The sequence below is a fragment of the Quercus robur genome, chromosome 6, assembly GCF_932294415.1.
Source record: "Quercus robur chromosome 6, dhQueRobu3.1, whole genome shotgun sequence".
NCBI lineage: Eukaryota > Viridiplantae > Streptophyta > Magnoliopsida > Fagales > Fagaceae > Quercus > Quercus robur.
This window is the reverse complement of record NC_065539.1, coordinates 39,017,502-39,043,068: the sequence shown is the minus strand read 5'-3', so window position 1 is coordinate 39,043,068 and position 25,567 is coordinate 39,017,502. Positions and strand designations below refer to the sequence as shown.

The 25,567-nt window shown below is 34.4% G+C and overlaps 2 protein-coding genes across 2 annotated transcripts; one reads left to right on the top strand and one right to left on the bottom strand.

Annotated features, from left to right (window-relative positions):
• Window positions 1-4,168: 4,168 nt before the first annotated feature.
• On the bottom strand, window positions 4,169-4,919 carry LOC126690169 (uncharacterized). The gene is made up of 2 exons (XM_050385298.1): window positions 4,908-4,919; window positions 4,169-4,690 (listed from the first exon to the last, which is right to left on the bottom strand). Exons 1-2 carry the CDS (start codon window positions 4,917-4,919, stop codon window positions 4,169-4,171), a joined length of 534 nt encoding a protein of 177 aa, XP_050241255.1.
• A 15,305-nt stretch (window positions 4,920-20,224) lies between these two features.
• Window positions 20,225-24,130, top strand: LOC126688695 (1-aminocyclopropane-1-carboxylate oxidase homolog 1-like). The gene is made up of 3 exons (XM_050383468.1): window positions 20,225-20,785; window positions 22,638-22,959; window positions 23,741-24,130. Exons 1-3 carry the CDS (start codon window positions 20,250-20,252, stop codon window positions 23,996-23,998), a joined length of 1,116 nt encoding a protein of 371 aa, XP_050239425.1. The 5' UTR covers window positions 20,225-20,249; the 3' UTR covers window positions 23,999-24,130.
• The last annotated feature ends 1,437 nt before the right edge of the window (window positions 24,131-25,567 follow it).

Genomic DNA, 25,567 nt, shown 5'->3' with positions numbered 1-25,567 from the left:
TTTAACCCACTTTGGTGTTGTCGTAATGGTTTCCGAGTTTAGAATCTTGGTGATCATAAGTTTCTTTTGTCTTTGAAAGTAAAGATGATGTGGATATAGTTATGAACAGCGAGTCTTGGAGTTTTGACAAACGTCTAGTGATTATACAAAAATAATATAGCAATACTCCCCCTGCTGACTTAGAGTTTGATAGGGTGAATTTTTGGGTCCAGTTACACGATATTCCCATACGATATATGAACAAAGATGTGGCAGAAGGTATTTGTGAAGTTCTTGGTCCTGTTAAGTTAGCCAACTAATAATTCTGTGATTGAGGGTGGAAATTTCATGCATGCCTGTGTATCTTTGGACGCCTCTCTCCCCCTTTGTAGTGGGCGTGTGGTTTCTTTAGGGGATGATCATCAACTATGGGTGTCTTTCAAATACAAATGTTTGCCAAACATCTGTTACTGGTGTGGTTGTCTTGATCACGATGACAAGGACTGCGATATTTGGATTGAAAGCGAAGGTACTCTATCAACTGATCTCCAATAGTTCGGTCCCAATATTCGTGCCTTGGCTATTATGGCTTCTCGCAAACAAGTGGTCTCTATGCCGGGGTACTATAAAACTAAGGTTGGCTCTTCGAAGGCAGCTTTTTCTGGTGGAACTAGTGGGCACACGGCAATGGAACAGGATTCCAGCCCTCCACCCACGGTGGTGTCACTGGAGAAGGAAACTGTTATTTTAGGAAGAGGATGTTAATGTTGATTCAATTAAAAATTCACATTCAATTCCTATATTCTCAAGTCAAGGGTGCCAGGATGATTTGCTTTCCAAAATAGATGAAATTGACCATGACTTGTGCCGTTTTGATAAACTTGTTGGCAATATTCTAGGAGAGTAATCAGCTTTTGTTTTGGAATCAAATATTACCTTTGACCTGGACACTTACGCTAAGGTGGACACTCATGCTGAGGTGGATCCTAACCTGTGTTAGCCCTCACCCTCTACTCCCAAGCCCGATATTAATCCTCCACATCCTTCTTATGTGGTTTGCGATATCATAAACTCCAATGTTCTCCCAAGTCTTCTACCCATAAAAACTTCTTCCACATGGAAATGCCAAAATCGCTTAGGTAATCTTCCTAAGCATTCTAAGGATAATATTCTTTGTGTTAAGCGGCCTTCGGGGTCTGTTGTTGATCATTGTGAGTTACCAAACAAGAAACGCTAGGTTTCCCACAATGATAAGGAAATTTCATGCTCATTGGCAGAAATAAATTCACCTAGCATCAAAATTTCCAAGACCGTGTCACTATTTGGGAGAGACTTGACAGGGCTGTAGCCTGTAGGCACATTTGAGTGGCTGTCAAAATTTCCTGCTACAAAGGTTTGTCGTTTGGAGTGTGGTACGTTGGATCATAAACCAATCATTATTCATCCTTTGGGAATTTTGGAGAGAAAACAAAGACCATGGAGATTTGAACAAATGTGGTTAAAGGATGAGGGATGTCATGATGTGGTGAAGGCTACATGGAGGAGGGCTGTTCGTGGCTCTCCTATGGCAATGGTTGAAGGTAAAATAAATATGTGTCAATTAAAATTGAAGTGGTGGAGTAAGCAACACTTTGGTAACATTACTCGAGCTCTTTTGGAAAAGAAATCCCTTCTGAAAAAGGCTGAAGTCGCAGCATGTGGGAATGGTTTTATGGGGAGGTTGTTGGTCTAAAATTAAAAATTAATGAACTTCTGATGCAAGAGTAAAGAATGTGGCATCAGCGGGCAAAATCTCATTAGATTACTTTGGGAGATAAGAACACCAAATTTTTTCACAGTAGGGCTTCTTAAAGTTATAGGAGAAATAAAATATGTGGTCTTCGAAACAGTATGGGCAAGATATGTATGGGCGATGACAATGTTGTTGCTTTGCTGGTGAATTACTACCAAGAATCATTTTCTTCTTCAACTCTGGGAGACATGGAATCAACTCTGCAGTGGGTGCCCCATGTGGTCACTGATGATATGAACTCCATTCTTATGGGAAATTTCTCAAAGCAAGAAGTAGACTTTGCTCTTAAACAAATGGCACCTTTAAAAGCCCCTGGACATGACGGTATGCTTTCTATTTTTTTTCCAACACTATTGGAAAGTCATTGGAAAGGATGTCTCACAAGTAGTTTTATCTTGTCTAAACACGGGTATGATTCCTCCTGATCTTAACCGTACTTTTCTTACTTTGATCCGGAAGATAAAAAGCCCGGAATTGGTTATAGAGTTCAGACCCATAGCTCTTTGTAACATTATTTATAAGCTTATTTCAAAGGTGTTAGCAAACAGGCTTAAGAAAATTCTTCCTCATATTATTTTAGAGTCCCAAAGTGCTTTTCAAGCAGATAAAGCTATCTTTGACAATAATCTTATGGCTTTTGAGACTCTCCCTCACAAGAAAATTATGAAGTCTCGTAAATCTGAGTTTGTTACTTTGAAATTGGACATGAGCAATACTTATGACAGAGTTGAATGGAGTTTCTTGCTAAATCTGATGGAAAAAATGGGTTTTCATAGCAGGTGGATTGGCTTAATTTATGAATGTATTAGCACTGTTTCATACTCTATTTTGGTGAATGGGAAACCTCAAGGGAACATTAAACCAACCAGGGGTATTTGTTAGGGAGATCCTCTATTGCCTTATCTATTTCTTCTTTGTTCAGAAGGCTTAACTAGTCTTTTGAAACAAATTGAAATTGATAACAAAATCAGAGGTGTGTTTCTATGCAAAAATGGGCCAAGAATCTCAAATCTTTTTTTTTGACAGTTTGTTATCTTACAGGACACAATTGAGTGATATTCAAACTATCCTGGATATTCTTGAGACATATGAAAGAGCTTAAAGGTAACAAATAATCAAGGAGAAGACAACTTTGTTTTTTAGCAAAGCTATTTCATTGGAGTGAAAAAATGAAATAAAAAATTAACTTTAAGTTTCAGAAATAAAGGAGTATGGGAAGTATTTGGGGCTACCTGCTGTGGTGGGAAAAAAAATAAAAGAGCTAGACTTAATTACATTAAAGAAAGGGCATGGAATAAACTACAAGAGTGGAAGGAGAAGCTTTTATCTCAAGCGGGTAAAGAGGTTCTACTAAAACCTATCATTCAATCAATTCCTACATTCACTATGAGTTGTTTTAGTTTGTTAGTGGGACTGTGTAAAGTCATTGAGCGGATGATTAGAAAATTTTGGTGGGGATAGCTGGGGGATTGAAGAAAAATTCATTGGAGTTGGTGGGAAATCTTGTGCCAACCAAAAGCCTATGGGGGTTTGGGTTTTAAAGACCTATGTAAGTTTAGTGACGCAATGTTGGCTAAGCAGGCTAAGCAAGTGTGACGGTTGGTTTATGATTCTGATTCACTCTTCTATAAGGTTTTTAAGGAAAAATAATTTCCAAATTGTTCTATTTTTGAAACTAAGCAATCATTGAGTTATTGTGCTTGAAAGAGTATTTTGAAGTCGAGGAAAGTCATCTCTATGGGGGCTAGATGGAGAGTGGGAGATGGTTGACAGTTGGATTCCAAGAAATTTGGGTAGAACGGTTATTTCACCTGCTATTTCTCTGCATAGAAATGCCACTGTTTCGGATCTTATTGATTTAGATTCAAAGTGGTGGAAGTCATAACTCTTAGATTCACTCTTCCTCCCTTTCGAAGCTCAAGAAATTAAGGCAATTCCCCTCAGTTCAACTGCACAAGAAGATTTCTTATCTTGGCCGAAAGAATAGCCAGGATGGAAATTATACAACAAAATCGAGCTTTCAACTATTATGTTCAAAAGATAATATGATAGCAACTTTGAGATCAAATTCTGATGAGAAGAAGATTTTTTGGACAGGTTTGTGGAAATTAAAAGTTCTAGGAAAATTTCGTCACTTCATGTGGAAAGCTTGCTCGGATTCTCTACGTACAAAGCCAAAATGTAAAAAAAACAGATAATTTTAAGGGAAGATGTTTGTTAGCTTTGCCAACATGACTCTCAACAATTTGAAACAACTCTCCATGTGTTGTGGGAATGTGAAGTGATTAGATTGGTGTGGACAAAATACTTTGAGTGGGTTGATGCTGTGAAAGCCTCCTCAGGAAATTATGTAGACTTTTTTTTTTTTTTTTTGAGAATGAAACTTGTGTAATTTTATTAAGGTAAATGAACTACATCTGAATGTAAAAACGAAACAACATGTGATGGGACATCTTCCATCCATACTTGAAAATCTGGTATGCGTGTAGCATGTTTCGCGAGATTATGAGCTACACTATTACCATTTCTCTTAATGTGATAGTACAACAAACTTACAAAATTATTTGTAGCCAACTTGACATCTTCTACCAATAGACCCAGTGGGGACAAATTATGGTCTTCTACCTTCAAAGCTTTGATTAGACCAAGCGAGTCCCCTTCGAGTATGGCGTTTTGGAAACCAAGGTCGAATGCGAACTGTAATGCTTTAAGTGTTGCCAACACTTCTATCTCCTCTGCCTTGTAAGCTTGGTTTAATTTTTCTGCACAAGAGGCCATAACAACTCCATTATGGTACTGTATTACAGCTCCAACACTCGACGAGTTTGAATTACCGAACACGGTGCCATCAAAATTAATCTTGACAAAACCAGCTTGTGGAGGACTCCACCTTGTTCCTTCGATGCCACTGCTCCCAAGCTGCAATTATGCAATCCGTGTGGTCACCTGGTATTGCGCCAACATGGTTCTTGCTTGTTCTGCCACTTGATGAAGCAGATTGGACTGAAGGTTCAACCGGACTTTATTCCACTTACTCCAAACACTCCAAGCCGTAAATGCAAACAGCTCCAGGGGCATTCCTTTCTCAACCATCCATGACAACAACTCCTTCACACTTGAGAACCCAACTTCATGCCTGAAACTCCATGGTACCTGATCAGCCCACACCACATCCAACTACGGACATGACCACAAAGCATGCTTTGCATCTTCCACATCCAACTTGCATCTTTCACAAATTGGGTCAGCAACTATCTTCCTCCTCACCAGAGCTTGTTTGGTCGGCAATACACTGCGACAAGCTCGCCAAATAAAATTTCTAATCATCGGTGGGACTTGCATCTTCCATATCGCTTTCCAAACCTTCTTATCACAGATTGGTAGGGCTTTTGATGAGCTAGTAACTTCGATTCCTCTTTAAGGAATCTATAACTAGACCTGCACGTGTAGTGACCGGCAGTGGAATAAGGCCAATAAAGGGTTTCTTCTGCTACACTTCGACTAAGGGGTATTTTCTTAATCATCTCTGCATCCTATACCCCAAATAGACCATCTACCAACTGCTCATTCTAGCTTCTTGTGATTGGATCAATAAGTGAATCTACAGTGTGATTCTCAAAACTTTCTAGAGGATAATTCAGCAGCCATGGAGGGTGTTTTCTTGGCAGCCAGCGTTGCTGCTAAATGTTAATTTTTTCTCCACTTCCAATCCTCCATATTTTTCCCCTTTGAATAACGTCTCTCCCTCTAAGGATACTCTTCCATGTGTAAGATCCCATCCTTGAATCAGCAGCCTCCATAAGTGAAGAATTTGGAAAAAAACGTGCTTTAAAAACTTTATAGAAGAGTGAAGATGTATTATGCAATAGTCGCCATGCTTGCTTTGCTAGGAGAGCATCGTTGAACATAGCAAGATTTCTAAAACTCATACCTCCAATAGTCTTGGATTTTGTCATCTCCTTCCATTTAACCCAATGGATTTTCCTATGGTCACCCCTTTGCTCCCACCAAAACTTCTTAATTAGGGTCTCAATCTCATTGCACAAACCTACTAGCAATTTGAAGCATCCCATAGTATAAGTTGGGATAGCTTGTATAACCGCCTTTAAGAGCACTTCCCTTCCGGCTTGAGAAAGTAATTTGGCTTCCCATCCTTGAAGTTTCTACCATACCTTCTCCTTTATGTAGTTGAAACTTTCTTTTTTCCTTATGCAGACTTGGTAAGTTTAATTAAAACCCAACTTCATCTTCTTGACATTTTCTTTGTTATTTCCTGGCTTTTATGGAATCAGAGAAATAAAATCCGGGTTGGTGATTCAGTTCCTCCAATGGATAGTATCATTCTTGAGGCAGAAATTTTTTTGGCTTTGCACAAGAAAAACAGTGATACTCGGGTGAAAAAAATTCAAAGGGTCAAAAAAATTTGGAAACCATGAGATGAAAATTGCTATAAAACAAAATTTCGATGGTGCTCTATTTGAGAAGGAATGGAAAGCTGGTATTGAAGTTGTGGTTCGTAATCATAGAGGTGAAGTTATGGTCTCTCTCTCTGAAAAATACAAAAACCCTACAGTTGTACTTTAGATTACAAGAGAAGCACCTCATTAAAATATGCTAGTTATCGAAAGCTAGCATATGCAAAAAATATGAAGCACCTCATTTATGCCAATAATATATATAACACATTAAAATAACCTTTAAAAAAACTCCTACAATATAAAAAAGAATAAAATTTTAGCTTTTTTTACTGTACCGTTGTACTTTAGATTTGTGCTAAAATTTTAGAATTTGACACGTCTAATGTTGGTATTTTGGTATATTATGTGTGAAATGCTAAAACTTTAACATTTTAGCACACATAAAGAGCATTCCCATCAGGTGTGCCAAATGTCAAAAATTTGGCATTTGGCACACCAAACACCAAAAAACAAGATTCATGAGGTGTTTCATATGATAAAAGTTTTAGCATTTTTAGCAAACTTGTTAAAGTACAATTGTATTGATAGAATTGTACTATAGTATTTTGTATAATTAAATAACAAATTTTTAATTATCTATTAAATAGCAATTGTTTTGTAGCATGAGGGGTTTCAAATTAAATAACAATTTGTACTAGTAGAATTGTACTTTAAAATTGCTATGGTACAATTTTTTATTCCTACGGTACAATAGCTAGGTCTTTTTTTAATTATTATTTTAATGTAGTGTAATGTTAAAATATAATATCTGATATATAACGTATTGTAAAACGATGTGCTAAAATTGATAAAGTAGGTTTTGATGTGGTAAAATGGCATTTGGCATAACACACCTGATGGGAATGCTCTAAGAGAGCATGAGCATCAAGTGTGTCAAATGTTGGCATTTGGCACATCAAACACCAAAAAACCTCTCACACGAGGTGTTCTAAATGCCAAAATATTTGGCATACATAAACTATGCAATCTCAAATTTGAAAGCGTATGGATGAAAATGCTATAAATTTATTTATTTATTTATTATAAAATATTTGGCATACATAAACTATGCAATCTCAAATTTGAAAGCGTGTGGATGAAAATGCTATAAATTTATTTATTTATTTTTATTTTTATCCACTTCTTTTGTACAACATTCTCTCTCTCTCTCTCTCTAATGGTCTCACCCTCTCCAGCCACCATCAATCTCTCCAGCCACTGCCAATCTCGCCCAAGGCCATTGTTGCCTAGCCTTCGTCGATCTCGTCAGCCTTCGTCGATCTCTCCCCGAGGCCATGCTAGCCCAACCTTCACCGATCTCGCCCATAAGATCGTCACGCTGTCCACCTCGTTAGTCTTCTGATCTTGTTGCTTCAGATCCCCTACCTTCGGACCTCCCCCACCTCGTTGGTTGTTGATGTGGAATTTTTTTTAGTTGTGGGCTGATTCTAGTGGGTTTTAGTGGTTGAGGGCTGATTTATGGCGGTAGTGGGGTTACAATTTGGTGGTGGTGGTGGAGTGTTAGTGACAATGGTGGGTTGTGGATTTTGTATTTATTTTATATTGTAGGAGTTTTTTTTAAAGATTATTTTAATGTATTGTATGGAAAAATAGAATATTTAAGGCGAAACTATAATATTGGTCCTTCAATTTTATCTTGTGTGCATCATTGGTCTCTTAAGTTTGAAGCGAGCACAATTAATTCCTCAAGTTTTTAAACTAATTAAGTTGTATTGGCTCTTTTACTAATTGCCATTAATGGTATTACTTATGTCAAGATTTTGAAACCCGGACCGTTCATTGAACCGTAAAAGGGAGAGGTTCAAGGTTTTTGAGGTCGAATCGAGGTCGAACTGGGGTCGAACCGTGATAACGTCATAATTAATTTAATAATTATTTTTTTATATATAAAAATATTAAATTAATAAAAAATATTAAATTAACTAAAATAATCCAATTAAATATAAATATCTATATTTCAAATATATATTTTCATATCATAACTTTTGCAAGACAAATAAGAAATATCAAATCCTAAGCAAATTTAAATATAATATCTATTTATTTATTTATATATTGATTAGTTAAACTTGTAATAATAATAATAATAATAATTATTATTATATAAGAATTTGAAAGACACTCAAATAAAATAAAATAAATTATTTAATAATTTTAAATTGAAATAATTATTTAATAATTATTATATACTTAACTTTAAATATTAATTAAAATTAGAGCAATAATAGTACCATAACATTTTATACAAATTTTGCCACAATTTGCCACGTGACAAGATGTGAGTGGTAGAGATGTAAACCCATAATTTTTTTTCATTACTCACACTTTGCCATGTGTCAAATTATAAAAAAAAAAAATTTGTGTGAAATATTGTGATACTACATTACTATCAGAGAAATGATATGTCCACAACATTTTCCCAATATTTTTACAACAAATCCTAAGTGGCAGATTGTTACTGGTTATTATTATTAGGGCAAAAATGTAATCTTAATGTTAGGTTCAAATTTGAACCAATAACAATTAACCACTTATGATTTGTTGTAAAATTATTGTAAAATTGTTGGGGACCTAGCACCTCTCTTACTCTAAAAAATACTTGAAATATTTAATGCACCATTAATGCAGTTTACATCACGTTGGGTAGATGAAAAAAATATCTAAATCTAATGGCTGAAAACTTTTTGCTTTTATTAAAAAATTAAAACATTTTATCATTTCCAAGTTAGCCACGTGAGGTACAGGGACTTAGGAATTCAAAAGGAGTAAAAAAGTAACAAAATTCTAAAGAAAGAAAGAGAAACACATACCTCAGCAAAAAAGAGGAAATTACAGAGCTCCATCAATGGAAAAAAAGAAAGAGAAGAAGAAAAAAAAGAAGAAAGAAGAAGAAGAAGCAGCAACAGAAGACGAAGATACGTGTTACTGTAATTTGTGTTTTGGTTTTTTTGATCTAATGTAGTTTGTGTTTATTGTTTATTTGCTGAGCAAGTGTGGAGTTTGTTTTGGCGCAGACCCTGCTTTGTTGTGTTCGTCTCTCTCTTTTTTTTTTTTTTTTTTTTTTTTTTTTGAGGAACTTGTCTTCTTCTTCTTCTCAGGTTCTTTTTTTTTTTTTCCTTACAAATCCCTTTGTTCAAGATCTGAAATTATCAGATCTCCTTCCGATCTTTGTTCTTCTTTGTGTTCTTTCATTTCTTCTAAATCTGATCATAACTTCATATCGGTGTATTGGCCAAAATTCACCGGAAAAGCTGAAACAAAAAGAAACTGTCTGAACCTCAAAAACTGGTCACAGTTCTTAGAACTGTACGGTTTGACCACGGTTCGCACGGGTCCTTGCTTTTTTCCCATAGAGCGGTTCTTGAAACTAAAAAAACCGCAAAACTAAGAGGTTTGCGGTTTTTTTCGGTCGAATTGTACGGTCCGGTCTGGGTTTCAAAACCTTGACTAACGTAGCTAAGGGAAGAATGACTTGGCTTTTTTTTTTTTTTTTTTTTTTTTTTAAATGATGTGGCATGTTTTTAATTAAAAATTTACAAACTAAATATACACATGAGAAACAATATTCACAACCCAGTACCAAATTAAAAAAATTATTATCTACCAATGGTGAAAATCCACCCACGAGAGAGAAGGGGAGAGAGGGAAGAAACCAAGCATTGACCCGCTGCCGGTGGAGACCCATGCCCTAGCCGCCTTCGACAACCGCCGAAGCCCAAAGCCAAAATTAAAAAACTCTATAATTTCTTTTTCCCTAGTTTATTTTTCTAATTTTTGCTGAAATTGCAAAAAGAACGTGACATGGATTTCGAAGGGGCAAAAAGGAGGGAAGAAGAAAGCATAAGTGAAACTCTACATTTTGTTTAATTTCTTTATGTAAAGTTGTGATTTACAACTATATTTTATGTTGGCTTTATTCCATGACAAAAAGTGTTGTAGTTGCTTTAATTTTGTTCCTTGTATTTTGTGGGATTTTATTGTAGTGGATCTAGTATTAAGTTGGTGAAGACTCAAGCTTAATTGAAGAATCAGTGCATTTCGCGACTAGCTCATGAGAAGTTCACGAGAAGGGTTCCCGCGAAAAGGGCATGTGAGAAGCACATGACTGGAAGCTGAAGAGTCATGCCAGGCTGTCAACTTCGCGAGTATTTCGCAGGTAAGGCCTTCCTGCGAGATACCCGCGAGACTCTCTGCCTAAAGGAGTTTTATGTGTGACTTTCTTACCCTTCACCCATACTATATATACCCTCATTGCCCACAAATGTAGAAGAGGCCATTCATAGAGAAAAACCCTAGATAGGTTTTCTACAACACACACACCCATCTTTTAGAGAGAGAACTACCCATCTTTAGTGATAAATCATTGTAGCCTCTTCTCCTTCTCTCTCCCATTGTCATACTTTGAGAGGAGATTTGTACCCAAACACTTATCACACCCTTTTAGAGTGTTCAATGAGGTTTTGGTGCTGCTGGGAAGCATTGGAAGAAGCTAGGCTTTGGCGGATGCAATCGGGCGTATTGCGGGATTCGGAGAGTTAGACAAGACACGGTTCCGAGAAGCCTTGTTGGAGTAGGAGCTTGGAGGGCTTAGGTGCATCGGGTAGATTAAGCTTGGAGAGTCTCTTGCTAACCCATGTATCCTAACTGATTGTCTAGTGGATCGATTACCGCTTAGAGGGTGGTGAAGAGGTTTTATGCTGAGTGCTTTGGTTTCTTCTTCGATAACACATCGGCGTGTTATCTTGTGTTTGCATTCTTCTTCCCTACTCTTTTAGCTTTCATATTACTGCTGTATTATATTGAATATGGCTTAGAGTATCCGCTTGCATTTACTCTATTCCGCACTTAGTATAAGTTGAGAAAAATCTATCGAGCCGTAATTTTTTAATTAGGGAGTCTAAATAGCTCTTGTGTTTTTAACACATTTTTGAGCATTCACTTTATGTAGAAATTGTTAATACCCAGATATCAAATTAAGTAAAACGCATAAATGAGAATTGAATGAACACAATTTTAAGTCAAAATTAGGAAGATCAATGGTACCTTGGCAAAACAATCCGTGAAAGCCCTGCATAGGAATATTTCAGCAAAAGAAATCTTGGTCATAGGCTTGAGATCTGCCATTGGGTTGCAAAGGCTATATGGTATATAGACTAAAAGAAAAGCTAGAAAGCAAAAAATTGGTAATGGAGTGGCAAATATTGAAAAAAAGAAAATGTGCAGCATCAATCAGAAAAATAAATTGGGGAAAAAGAAATTATAGAGTTTTTTTTTTTAAAAAAAATTTTGGTTTTGGGCTTGGGCTGTTGCCGGCGGCGGCTAGGGTATGGGTCTCCACCATGCGACAGGTTAATGGTTGGTTTCTTTCCTCTCTCCTCTTCTCTCTCTTGTGGGTGGGTTTTTACAATTGGTAGAAAATAATTTTTTTTTTAATTTGGTACCGGGTTGTGAATATTGTTTCTCACGTGTAAATTTAGTTTGTAATTTTTTGATTAAAAACATGCCACATCATTAAAAAAAAAATGTAAAGTTATTGTTCTGTTAGCCATGTAAGTAACACCATTAATCATAGTTAATAAAAGAATTAATACAACTCAATTTTAAAACTTGAGGACTAATTGTGCTCGCTTCAAACTTGAGGGACCAATTGCGCACACAGAGTAAACTTGAGAGACCAATATTGTACTTTCCGCCAATATTTTAATATAGGTGAATTGAAAAATGGTGTGTTAAAATTGATAAGGTAGTTTTTTGATGTTTCAAAATGATATTTTTTTAGCACAGCTGATGTTGATGTTGTAAAAAAAGACAAAATCTTCTCTCAACCTGAGTTGTTTGGATACTTTTTTATTGTTGAAAACTGAAATAGTGTCATGGGATCCAATTTTAAAGTTATTTTTGCTGAAAAAAATACTTACGAGTATGTGAATCGTATATAGGACCCACTAAAAAGTCAAATGCAAACACTGAAATAATTTCGGTGAAATCCAAACGTAGGCTCAAAGTCCAAGAGGATGATGAGTGCAACCAAAAAAATATAAACATATCACGCCCAGCAAGGTGGGCTCCAGTGAATTTGAGGAAAGTTTGTGAAAATCTCTTTCATCATTAGTTTTTCATTTGCTTTTCGTTCTCTTTGAGGGTGAGGATCTTGTTGTGTAAAACTTGTTCTCTAAGGCTGTGTTTGTTTTGGGTGAAAATCACTTCCAGAAATGCTTTTCCGTAAATGCAGGTGTTTGGTTGCGCATGGAAAATGCATTTTCTAGAAATGCTTTTCAGTTGACCTGTGTTGGGGTGTAAAATGATTTCCGTTTTTATTTTACCTTCAAATATCATTTTCCGGAAAACAGAGAGAGAGCTGAGTGAGAGGGAGATCGCGCCCGCGCGCACAAAGAGAGAGAGAGAGAGAGAGAGAGAGAGAGAGAGAGAGAGAGAGAGAGAGAGAGAGAGAGAGAGAGAGAGAAGAGACCGAACCCAGAAACTGACTCCGACGAACCCAGAAAACCCAAGACCAAGCTCGTTCGTCGAGCAATGCCCAAACCCATTTGTCAAACCTAGAAAACCCATTCGATCGCACCATCTCAGACCCTTATCGCGCCGATCGCACCACTGGCGAGATCGATCGCACCATCTCAGACCCTCATTGCGCCGATCGCACCACCGACGAGATCGTCGCACCCCAGCACCGATCCACCCAAAACCGATCGTTCTCGTCGCACCCCAAAACCGATCGTCCTCGACCCAGATTCGTCGTCCCCGACCCAGCTTTGTCGTCCCCATTCATCGAACCCAGTTGCCTCTCTCTCTCTCTCTCTCAATTTGACCGGATTTGATGAAATTTTTTTTGTTGGGATTTGTTTCTTTTGTGTTTATTTACTGAGAAATGATATTAATATTTGTTTGGAAGCTGAGAAAATGTGAGAAACATGATAGAAATGGGTTTTCTAGATCATTTTCAAGAATACAACCAAACACCAGAAAATATTTTCCAAAATATTTTTTGGAATGCAACCAAACACTTGAAAATATTTTCCTTTCCCGAAAATAGCATTTCCGGAAAATATCTATTTTCCGAAAAATATTTTACGGGAACCAAACACAGCCTAATTAACAACTTTACTCACAAACACGAAAGCAATGATCTTATTGTCGGCAGGGTCTATTTCAGATTAGCGACTTCGATGTTAGATGCAAGCTTACGATCGGCAAAAGGAATTTTGGAGTTTAATGCAACTGCTAAATTGAGGCATTTTCTATATTCAAATTTATTTAAATAATGTTTTTTTTTTAAAATCCATTATTCTTATAATTATATATTTTTTAGTGTTTTTGATGAATTTCTTATTCATTTGTGAGTCGTTTTTCTAATATTTTTATAACATTTTTTTGAAAAATTTCTTATTATTCGTTTGTGAAATTTTCACTTTATTTTTTTTTCTATATTATATGTGTTCATTGCTAATAACATATTATTTAAATAATTATTTTCAGACTTGATTAATTTTTTACGAAACTAATATCTTTTCCTTTTTTTTTTTTTTTTTTTTCTTCGGTTAACAACTAGCATATGTATAAAACAACAAAGATAAAAATTTTAATTAAAAGAAATAAGTGAACGGTGGTCCACTTACATTTTGATATTATTTTTTTGGCTAAAACCCAAACTAAATATCTGTTTTCATTTCCCTTAAAAAAAAAAAAAAAAAAAAGCAAAGAAAGGAGTGGACAGTGGTCCACCTCCCATTTTTTAAAGCTAAGACCTATAATCCAATATATATAATATTATATATTAATAAAAAAAAACCTATATAAATATCTATTTCCAAATTGTGAATGGGAAAGGCCATATTTATTTTTAAAGAGTGTGGACACATTTTACATGGTTTTCATTTTACTTGCAATAATTACGTGGTTTCATTGACTCATAGACTTTTACTACTGTTAATGATAAAACAAAGTAGAAGTTTACAAGAACAACAACTAGAATGAGTGAGAGAGACTCAGCCAAATATGTGTGGGAGAATAGGTCACAGTGTTTTTTTTTTTTTTAATTCTATTTTTATTTTTATACAAATAATTTATTTTGAGTAATACTATGAACACAACAAAATGTAAGAATAATTTATCAACATTTCTAAATTAGCATAGCAAAAAATTAAAATTAGAGATTGTAGTTGGTCCATATGTGAGTTGCCATATGACCACCAGTCCACCACTACCAACCATTTGTGAAGGCCACTAGCAAGAGAATGTTGATGCCATCAATGCTGCTTGTCACCGTCATCAATCACCGCCAAGCTCACACCTAACACCACCACTTCCTTTGTCTTCTTCAAAGCTTGTTCCAGTTTGTCTATTAAAACAAAATATTTTGATATTAATCAATTCTAGTGTACTGTTTTGGAATTGTCCATAATATATATTTGACACTCATATTTACTTATATATATATATATATTTATTTCTCATGAATGAAATATAATAAGAATCAAACAAAAGCAACATACTTTGTTTTTTAAAGGGGTGAAAAAATGAATTTAATCGGAATGACAACCCAGAATTTCAAGAATTGGTTGAAATGACCCTGAATGGACCGAAATTTACGTAACCCGCGGTGGAATAAGGGAGTTTCTCATTCCATTTTGCATACTAGAGCAACATTTTCTAGCCACTCCAACGAGAACAGAACAATATCCATCGCATTTGACTAGGTGCACACTGCCTCCTTGTCTTCTTTTAAGGCATTGTCATCTTCAAACCCCATAAATGGTTCAAGATGTCAAAAGATTTTGCTAATGGTAATTGTCAGTTGATGGCATCGGCAAAAGATCGCAAACACTTATATTAAGGTGGTGGAGGATGGCCGTGATTGGTGGCGTTGATGGCATTGGCGATCTCTTGCTATTGGTGCTGGTGAAGGCTATTGGTGGTAGACCACTGGTGGTGAGAATGTGTTGGTTTTTATTATTATTTTTATTTATTTTAGGTAGCTGAAATAATAAAAAACATAAAAATAGGATTTAATTAAATATATGGACATATGACATATTTTTACTTGTGGAGTATTAAGAGTAGCATGGAGAGTGACGGAAGATTTGGATTCAATCGTCATGTGTGGCACTGTAAAACTATAGGCTGGTAGGTATACTAAAACTATGTTCCTTCGAGGCAACAACCAACCCAACTGACAAACCGATCAAAAGACGTAATCAATTTTCCTTTCTCTTGTAAACGTTTGTTGTTACGAATTTTTTCTCTTCAAGGACAAAAGATTCAAATTCAAATTATACATGTTTATTTCACATAATCACAAAAGGTAAAATCGTGAAATTGGATGCACACTATCTATGATTACATTTGGAATAGGTTCACTGCTAATTATATATTTCCTTTTATTGTCATGATAGCTTTGTAAATAGCAAATGACAGATATCTAACACAGTAACAATACACGACCATTGCGCACTCAAAACATTCTTAGCCGCGCATTTGAAGCCTAAGGAGATGCTAAGGAGTGCTTTGAGCCGTTGATGCACGATAATGCTAGGCCATAGTTAGCTTTTTAAGATCTGGATTCCTCAGGAGGCTAACAAGACAGTACATGAGCTTGCCAAGTCGTCTGCTAATGTTTTGGTTAATTACATCTCTTTTTTGCATGAATGTTGTGGTGGGCTAGCCAAGTAAAGTGACGTGTCATGTGAGAAGGGTGTGAATTTTTGGTTGAAAAATTCAGAGACGCTAGCAGACCTCTTAGGTTAGAATAACTTTACAGACGCAACCAATATCACATGTTGACGTGTACGAGTGATTTGGCATTTTTTGTCCAGTTCTCTTAACAAGACCCGTTACTTTTAACCTGTCACTTCAATTGAATAACTCAATAAGGTCTGCTCATAGGTGATTATGTTCAACTCTACTTTTTTTCAAAAAGTGTACCTGGCACATGCATGTTGTATTTGTACCTTTGTATAGTGTTTTGATTGAAATTTCCTTCCAAAATGAAAAAAAAAAAAAAAAAAAAAAAAAAAAAAAAGTAGCCTAGGAATCAATTATTGAGAAATGTATTTGATCACACAGTTCTTACGATCTTGCGGTAAAGGTGATGTCCATGTTTAAGAAGTGGAAAGACTTTTAGTGATGAAGGTGTATATGATTCAAATTCAATCACATTTCACATGAAAAGGCGATATCCCCATTTAAAACGTGTAGGAAATGGGGAAAAAAAACTTAAATAAAATAAAATAAAAACTTGAATATATTAATAAAAAAAAGACGAGCAAATATAAAGTTATAAAATTTTCTTTCAAAAATTTTTATATTTTGAAATCATCGAATGATAGTTTTACTATTAATGTTATCAGTTACATTTTTTTTTTCTTCAATATATACAACCAAAAAATCATTAAACTACTAATCTCTCATTCAATTACCAACATATTGCTTAAAGAAGTAACAATATAAACAAAATGCTCTTTTTGAAAAAATGTATCACATATATCCAACAAATTTGACTAAAGACTAAAGCAAAAGTGTGCATTTTTTTTAATAACAAAAATAGAGTTTTTAAAATATGTCATTTGAAAACACAATTAAAGTTTGATGTGGGCTTTTAGGCTAATTTTTGTTTGTTTGGGCAATTTTTAGGAAGTGTTACGTCCACAACATTTTCGCAACACTTTCACAACAAAGTTTAGGTGGTAAGTATTTAACTAGTTCTAATTTGAATTTACTATTGAAATTATTTTTTTATCTACTAGTAACAACCTGTTACTTAGGATTTGTTATGAAAGTGTTGCGAAAATGTTGTGAATATAACATTTCTCGCAATTTTTTGGTTCAACATTCAACGAACCAAAATTTTGGAGAAGTTGAATTTTATTTTTAATGGGCTCAAATTTTTATTTAGAGTGTTTAGTTTTAGTTTTAGTTTTATTTTTTAGGGTGGCCAATTACCCATTTTAATTTAAAATTCAATTTTTTAAGGTATATGTATATCTATATATATATATATATATATATATATATATATATATATATATATATATTTTTTTTTTTTTTTTTTCAGGTCAAGGGTGGTCATGTGACCACCTGATTAACACTTGGAGCCACCCCTGGGTAAATGTGAAATATGTTATGAGAGAATCATTACAGTTATACTTACCATAATTATTCTCTCACACTCATTTTTCATGCACACACAATAATATCTACAAGAAGTAATGCTATAGTTATAAATTATTTTATAATAGTTTTACAAATAGTTGGTGTGTCAAATTTTTATTAGTTCTTATTTTGGTCTACCATTTATATTATTTTTTCACTTACCAATAACCATTAACCACATTAACATTTTGTAAGAAAAATTGTAGTTCTAATATTTTCCCTCCACAATTGTATGCACTTTGATGTATGTACAATTTAAATGCAAAAAAATGTGATGTATACATTTAAATCTTGGAAAGCGAATGTGTCAGTAAGATGTGAAATCAGTTTTGTGAGAATCATTACCCTTTCACTTATATCATTATTCATGTATCAAGTTATGATTCGCTTTGGAATTATCGTGTTGGTCCACACAATACATAGTGGTCCTTACTTTTAAACGCAAAAATGTGATGTCCACATTTAAAATATGGAAAACATGTGTATTGTTAAATTAACTGTGTCAGAATCATTACCCTTTTCACTTATCCTTTTCACTTATGTCATTATTCACTTTTCAAATTATGATTACCTTTTTGGAACCATCCTGTTGGTTCACATAAAACACATAGTGGTCCTTACTCCTTAGGCTCTCTCTTCCTTGATACATCCAAATTTCCACTCTATCCTCGAAATGCTAATCCTCGTAGCGAATTTCTATACTTCTGTTTGAAGGCCACTGAATCAGGATGCTTGCATAAGGAATTTCAAGGTATATAAGTGCATGTTTGACAAGTTGACAGGGCCATTGTGTGTAGATATGGCAAAACGGGTCAGAATTTTCTGACCCGACCCGAAAAATACCCGACCCGAACCCGATTTTTTTTGACCCGAAACAAAAACGGGTTGACCCGTGACCCGACCCGCGTTTTGTGCGGGTCAACCCAACCCGACCCGCGACCCGATCCGAACCCGAACTATTTTTTTAAAACTTTTTTTTTTTGATAAAAAAAAATAGTGAAATTAAGACAATATTGGTTTAATTGTTTATTGTGAGCTTTAAGGAAACAATTGCTACATTTACATAACTGCATGCAAATTAATTGAAAAATAAATGGTTGAGCATTCTGTAATGAGTAAAGATTTTTAGATATCAAATAGCAAAGTACATGCCAAGATAATTTGGTTACAGTAAAGTTAAAAACAGATTTAAAATTGTAGATATGTGTGAGACACATTCACGAGTGTGAAAATAGTAAAGCCAAAGTATCAAATTAGCATAAATTATGAATGCTTAGATCTATTTTTTAACAATTTATGTTCAAAATAAACGGCTTTTCAAAATAAATTATGATATTTCCTAGAGTTTGTGCTGCTTAACAATGATATGATCTTCATAAAAGAGACTAGGTATAAATAAGTAAGCAATCAAACTTTAATGTATATCTCAAATTGAAATAGAGTGTCAACCACAATTGATAATAGATTATAAAATTAATTTTTAAAATTGTAACTTTCTTATATGTTTTTATTCTTTATCAAATGAGTTATCCAATAAGTCATTTGTAATTTTTTTTTTTTTTTGGAATGTTGATATTGTGTAAAAATAAAACTTATATATTTGTTTTACTTATCTTTGTGTTGTTTTGTTATAGATAGTAATGTTAGGATTTGTATAATTTTAAAATTATTGAATAAATATTAATAAGTTTAACTGAGTTTATTCTTAATATAAGTAGTGAATGCAAAATAATGCATTTTACATCAAGTAATATGTTGCATAACTATCCAAATGGCAAATACATATTGTTTTCTTTATAAAAAAAATAAAAAATAAAAAATTTCATGTGAAAAATACGGGTCAACCCGACCCGACCCGCAACCCGATTTCAACCCGCTTAAAATGACCCGTTTTTGACCCGCGACCCGATTGACCCGACCCGACCCCGCCCCGCCCCGCCCCGCCCGTTTTGCCATGTCTAATTGTGTGATGGATCTGAATAAGATGCAACAGCCATGACCATTGCACCGTATATGTAATAGCATTTTGATGATTAAGATTGAAAGTTAACAAATTACTTTTAATTTTAAAATTTAAATCAAAACTAAAATCAAAATAAAAACTTTTAATTTTTAAGTTTTTTACCATTTTACCTTCTCAATTTATTTTTTCTTCTCACAATTGCATAGTAGCAATTATACTGAATCTCAATCCATTCCTGTAATTAATGTATAAAAAGTAGATAGTCCGACAACTTGATAAAGTTAGTTGCCAAGCTAGATATGGGTTGTCAAATTTGTTAAATATTCTAGACAATCCTAGGCAAGGCAATAGCATCAATTTGCAGCATGCCTAACATATATATATGATTAAAATAAGAAAATATCATCACGTGCCAAAATGGCCGAAATCGCTCCTATCAGAATCAATTAACTTCACCTGCCAATTACCATGTTTGATAGTTCTTAAACATCCTTTTCGAAATGCTAATATCTTCCATTAATGGCTCATTTACCATGTTTGATAGTCTGTGCTTTTGGAGTCGCCTTACTTCCGATTCGATTCATATGCACCTAACCCCATATTAGGATTTTTTTAATCTTGTGGTAAAAAAAAAGAACCTCACCGGTCAGTTAACCAAACTATCATATCATATTCACATGTCTTTGTTTTCCTTTTAAGGGTTGGTCACTAGGTTGGGTCAGTTCATTTTCCTGGTCTGTTTCACTTATTGCTAAAAACAAAAAGGGTTGAGCTGGATTGCTGGTTGTTACTCTGAAGGTTCCCATCTTCTACTTTTTCTCTAGCTATAAAAAGAAGTCATTCTTTTTGTCTTTCCAATACACAGAGACAGAAAATGGAGGCCAATTATAAAAATGAGGCTGAAGTTGAATCTGTTTACGATCGGCAAAGTGAAGTAAAAGTTTTTGATGATTCAAGAGCTGGTGTCAAGGGACTCATTGATGCCGGGGTGTCAAAAATCCCACGCATGTTTATCAATCAGCAACATGATCTGGATGATAATTCTGGTTGCAGTGACTCTCAGTTCAGTATCCCAATAATCGACCTCAATGGCATCGGAAAGGAGGCAAATATCCGTGCTGAGATTGTTGACAATGTCCGAAATGCATGTGAGAAGTGGGGTTTCTTTCAAGTGACCAATCATGGAATTCCTGCAAGTGTTCTGGATGAAATAATCAATAGCATTAGGAGATTTCATGAGCAGGATACTGAAGTGAAAAAAGAGTTCTATACGCGTGTTCTAAATAAAAAGGTGATATACAATTCCAATTTTGATCTGTTTACTGCAGCTGCAGCTAATTGGAGGGATACCTTTTCTTGTGTTCTAGCTCCTAGCCCTCCTGAGCCAGAAGAATTGCCTGCAATATGCAGGTATGTGTGGTAATACCGTAATACTAGAGTGCAGCTCTAATACGTGCATTAAGAAACAGTAAATTAACTATTTACCATGAGTCTTTTGTTTTTTTTTTTTGGGAGGAGTTACTAAGATTAAGCTACCTATCTTCCCATAATGGTAATTGACCTCTCCTGCGTGACTTATGTCTGGACTTTTTGTTTCATTTTGTTCACCTCAAAGCTAGACCACATTAATACATAAGAAATAGTTTAGTTTTTAACTATCTCAATAGGCAAAGGCTTACCTTCCTTCTAACACTCTCTCACACAAACAAAGCTTAGTTTTTAACTCACTCACAAATGAAAAGTTTATCTTCTATCTTTCTCTTACACGTAAACAACTTAAACTTTTAGGATAATTTACCTTTTGATATAAGGCATATAGAGACCACTTAATTCAAAGGTTTAATTTATGGGTTTTGGCCTAATAATCTTATATGCATGGCTCATTTAACACATTTTAGGGTCTAAGGTGACAACTTTAGTATGGTCTTTTCTTAAATTTAAATATTAATTAAATTATTTTTTAATTATTTTTTCATTAAAAATCTTACTTTTTGAGAGGTAAAATTACTACTAATTATATTTTTCTGTTCAAGTTTGCGAACTTTTACTTTTCAATTGGTAATATGGCTAATCACTTCATATTTTTTGTGATATAGTTGATCTTAAATAAAATTTTATCAATTTTAATTTTGAAAACCTCCTTTTTGCAAACTCAACTGTAACATGCATTGTTAATAATATTTATGTAAGCGATACATGCATTAAGAAAAGAATCTATCATTTTAATATAATTTAGTGCGTTAATTAGATTATTTTAACTTATTTGTAAAACTTTTAAAACTTTCAATTCTAAAGAGAAATCTAAACCATCAATATCGGAATAATTATCATGTTTGGGATGGTCACTCTCTCTTGACAATGTTGAATTTTGAGTATTGAATATTGGATTTCAGTAATAAATTTTGTAAAAATAACTATTAATTTTGATAGAGAGAGAAATGAAGAGTTTATGGAAATTCCATGTGTTTAGAAGGTTGAAATTTTTTACATTCTTGAGTCTTGAACCACTGCAAATAAAGTAAAATATATTAAAAGAAGAGTTATGCAAACGAGTGTCCTTAGGGCATTGGTCAACAATCAATTTTAGGAAAGTTTTGACACTATTTTTATGGAAAATGAAAAAAGTTGTCAAAATATTAATTAATTTTTTTCCCCATAAAAACTTTCTTTAAATGGATTGTTAACCAATACTTTAAGAGCATTTGTTAGTATTTCCCTTAAGAAAATGAATAACATTTGAAAAGACAAATAGACAATACATTATATTGGTTGATAGAAAGGACCTTAAACTATTAGTTTTGGACTAGGTGAGCTTTTTTATTATTATGATTTTTTCTACACTATAAAACAATAGATATAATATAGTCTATCGTATAAAATACCTTTTTTTCTATTTGGGGCCTTAGTTCATTGCCTAATGGCCTAAGGGTTGAGCTCTCGCTTATATGTATTCTTGAACTTTTTTACTTGTCCTCTTTGTGGGATTCCGCTCATGCCTGAATGTTCAACATAGTTAATAATTATAACATTTTAGTTTTGATATATGGTTTTTTCTCTTTTGGGAGCAAAATAATCGTTTTGATATATGGTTTAGTTCCTACTAGAGAACCTGTAAATTTATTTGAATGACAATTATGGCTATACATCACCTGCTATGTTCAATTTTATTTATTTATTTTTTAGCATTTCCAGTATTACATCAGATTCTGCTCCAACATCCAGAATTACCCCAACTTTTAATATCAGCTTAATCAATTTGCAGGGACATTTTAGCTGAATATTCAAAGCATATCATAAGATTGGGGTGTACTTTATTAGAATTAGTATCTGAAGCCCTTGGGCTCAATCCAAACCATCTGAGAGATATGGATTGTGCTGAGGGACTTCTCCTTCTGGGCCACTACTATCCACCATGCCCTGAACCAGAGTTAACATTGGGAGCGACCAAGCATACTGATAGTGACTTCCTCACAATACTCTTACAGGACCAACTGGGTGGCCTCCAAGTACTTCATGAGAACCAATGGATTGATCTTCCCCCCAAACCTGGCCATTTAGTAGTTAACATTGGAGATCTTTTACAGGCAAGTCTGTTAACGTACATATCAAGCTTAATATATTAATTACTTCCTTTGTCCCCAATTGTTGGTCCTGATTAATGCATTGTCTGTCGGGTAAAAATATACAAATTTCAACTCATTAATTAAAAAAAAAAAAAAAAACATTGACGGTTTAGATAAAGTAAATTGTAAGATAAGAACTTTATTTATTAATTTTGAATAAAAGATTTCATTTTGAGACATCCTAAAATAGAATAGATGATCAACAATTTGGAAGTGAGTGAGTATTAAAAATACTATTATTATTAATTTATTATTGCTTATTGTTGTCAAAGCCTCTGAATTCAAACTAGAATGCACGAGTAGTTTTTTTCTAGAGTGAAGTAACTTCACAGGATATAGGCCCCCAATTGTGGCGGTGTTGGCTCTGCCAGCACCATTCAATTGCACTAGCTTAAACTGTAAGACATGGAGTATTTAATCATTTAAACATAATTTTAACAATAATCAGTTTTTTTTTTTTTTTTTTTTTTTTTTTTTATGGGAACAATAATCAGGTTTTAATTTTGCAACTTCTAAAAGATTTCTGACTTACTACTTAGGTTTAAACTTTTGACTTCAAAATTTTTAGTCTTTAGCCACATAATTTTTTCATAGAATTGTCTTTGAAAATTTGTGTTAGGTTGAGCCCAAATAAGGTGAATACATGAGTGGGTGTGAAAATTTTGGAGATTTTTTTTTGTCTGGCAGGACACTAATAAAATGTGCTAATATCTTCGTGTGTTCATGTGTTCTTCGGATGCAGCTTATCTCCAATGACAAGTTCAAAAGTGTTTATCACAGAGTGCTGGTGAAAAATGAGGGCCCAAGAATTTCTGTGGCATGTTTTTTGAGACCACAAGTTCAGATAGGAGATTCCTTGAAAGTTTATGGACCAATCAAAGAGTTGGTACCGGAAGATAGCTCTCCAATCTACAAGGAAACCTCTGTCAAAGACTACCTGCAACACTTCTATAAGAAAGGGCTTGACGGGACCTCTGCACTACCACATTTCAAGTTGTGATGTTAGCCTTTGTACTCATGAAATAGGTGTGAATACAAAACTCATGCTTATGTATTAGCCATGATGGCGATGCATGCCATGGCTATAGAAGGATTTTTCCCTAAGAAGCAGTATGGTTTTTTTTTTTTTTTTTTTTTTTTGAATTATCAAATACTGTCTCAATGAAGTTTATATTTTAATACCAGTAAATTACCCACGATATCTGTGTTAGAAATCACTAGTTCACCACTAAGGCACTAACTCTCTTGTCTCTAGAAATTTCTGGAGTTTTTCTCAATTTCTTTCTCTCCGGAATTTGCTTAACACTATGTTTGGTTGCACATGTAAAGAGGGAAAAGAAGATAAAAGAATGAGGTAAAGGATAGAAGAGAAAATGTTTCTCTCCTATATGTTTGCAAACAGGAAAGGAAAGAGAAGAAAAAATAAATGGAAACACAAGAATTATTTTTTATTACTTTTATACCCTTATGAAGTAGGAGAGAGGAACAAGGAGTTAATGGAAAAATTGACATTTTGGGAGCTATTGAAAGTCAAAATTGGCTACTGGCATTTTTAACTGGAGTTTTCTTTCCATTCAGTCCAATTTGGGTAGATAAAAAAAAATGTGGGTCCGAGTGGTTTTCTTCCACTTTTGTATCATTTCTTTCTATCAAAACAACCAAACATAGGAAATACCATATTTTCCTTCCTTTTCCCTTCTCCTCTCTCCAATTCCACCATATCCAAATTGATGATGCCAAAAAATCACTAGTGAGCCACATAGTTCTTGTACACTCGAAACAATACCTGCACAATAAAGAGAGAAGACCTAACAGAGAGGACCGATGTGATGTCAGCCAAATACCCTCCGAAAGTCAAGTTAAAACTTTTCACCACTCTAAAGTGTCAGAGTTGGGGTAAATTATGTGTACTTGTTTTCTGAGGGTCTTTGGGTTTTTATAGTAGTGTAGAATCAAACTCCTATGCTTGTGCAACAAGTCTTTTCCATGTAGGGAAGATCTTCATTAATGGACGTATTTTCTGGAATCTTCTTCGTATTAGAATTCTATTCATATTAGGATTCTATGAGCTAGGGTTAATCGTGAGATGCAAGTCGTTTCCATTTAGGATTTCTTGGAGACCACATAATGACCAATTCAGCACCACGTGGCCTTTTGATCCATCCAACCCGGTCTGTTCACACCGGATCCGTTCACTTTCGGCCCACTTATCTTGATCTGTCAAGCCCATCCAAATGGATCCATCACCTCTACATTCCTTCCTCTTCACAAACAATGCGTAAATAAATTTCAGCCACAACTTTGTAAAGTGTCTAAAACTAGAAGCTTAGTGAAAAATAATATTTTATTGTCAGTAAAAAGATAAAGCTAAACCTTCAAAGTCGGTTTCCTATCCTACATAAATCTAGTATAGGGATGTGATGGTGCCCTTGCTGTGTGACTTGTGAAGCGTGTGTCATAACTCATAAGCACCAAGTGTTGTAGAGTAAAGATTGCAGCGAAATCAATAAGAAGTGTCCTAGTGTGGTGTTTTAGGAGTCTAAACTCTAAAGAAGTGAGGTGTGTGCAA

Bases quoted from the DNA above. Each gene is read 5' to 3' on its own strand.
- LOC126688695 (XM_050383468.1), top strand. From the start codon at position 20,250: ATGGAGGCCAATTATAAAAATGAGGCTGAAGTTGAATCTGTTTACGAT. The intron at 20,786-22,637 runs GTATGTGTGGTA...ATCAATTTGCAG, and splicing joins GAATTGCCTGCAATATGCAG to GGACATTTTAGCTGAATATT. The intron at 22,960-23,740 runs GCAAGTCTGTTA...CTTCGGATGCAG, and splicing joins ACATTGGAGATCTTTTACAG to CTTATCTCCAATGACAAGTT.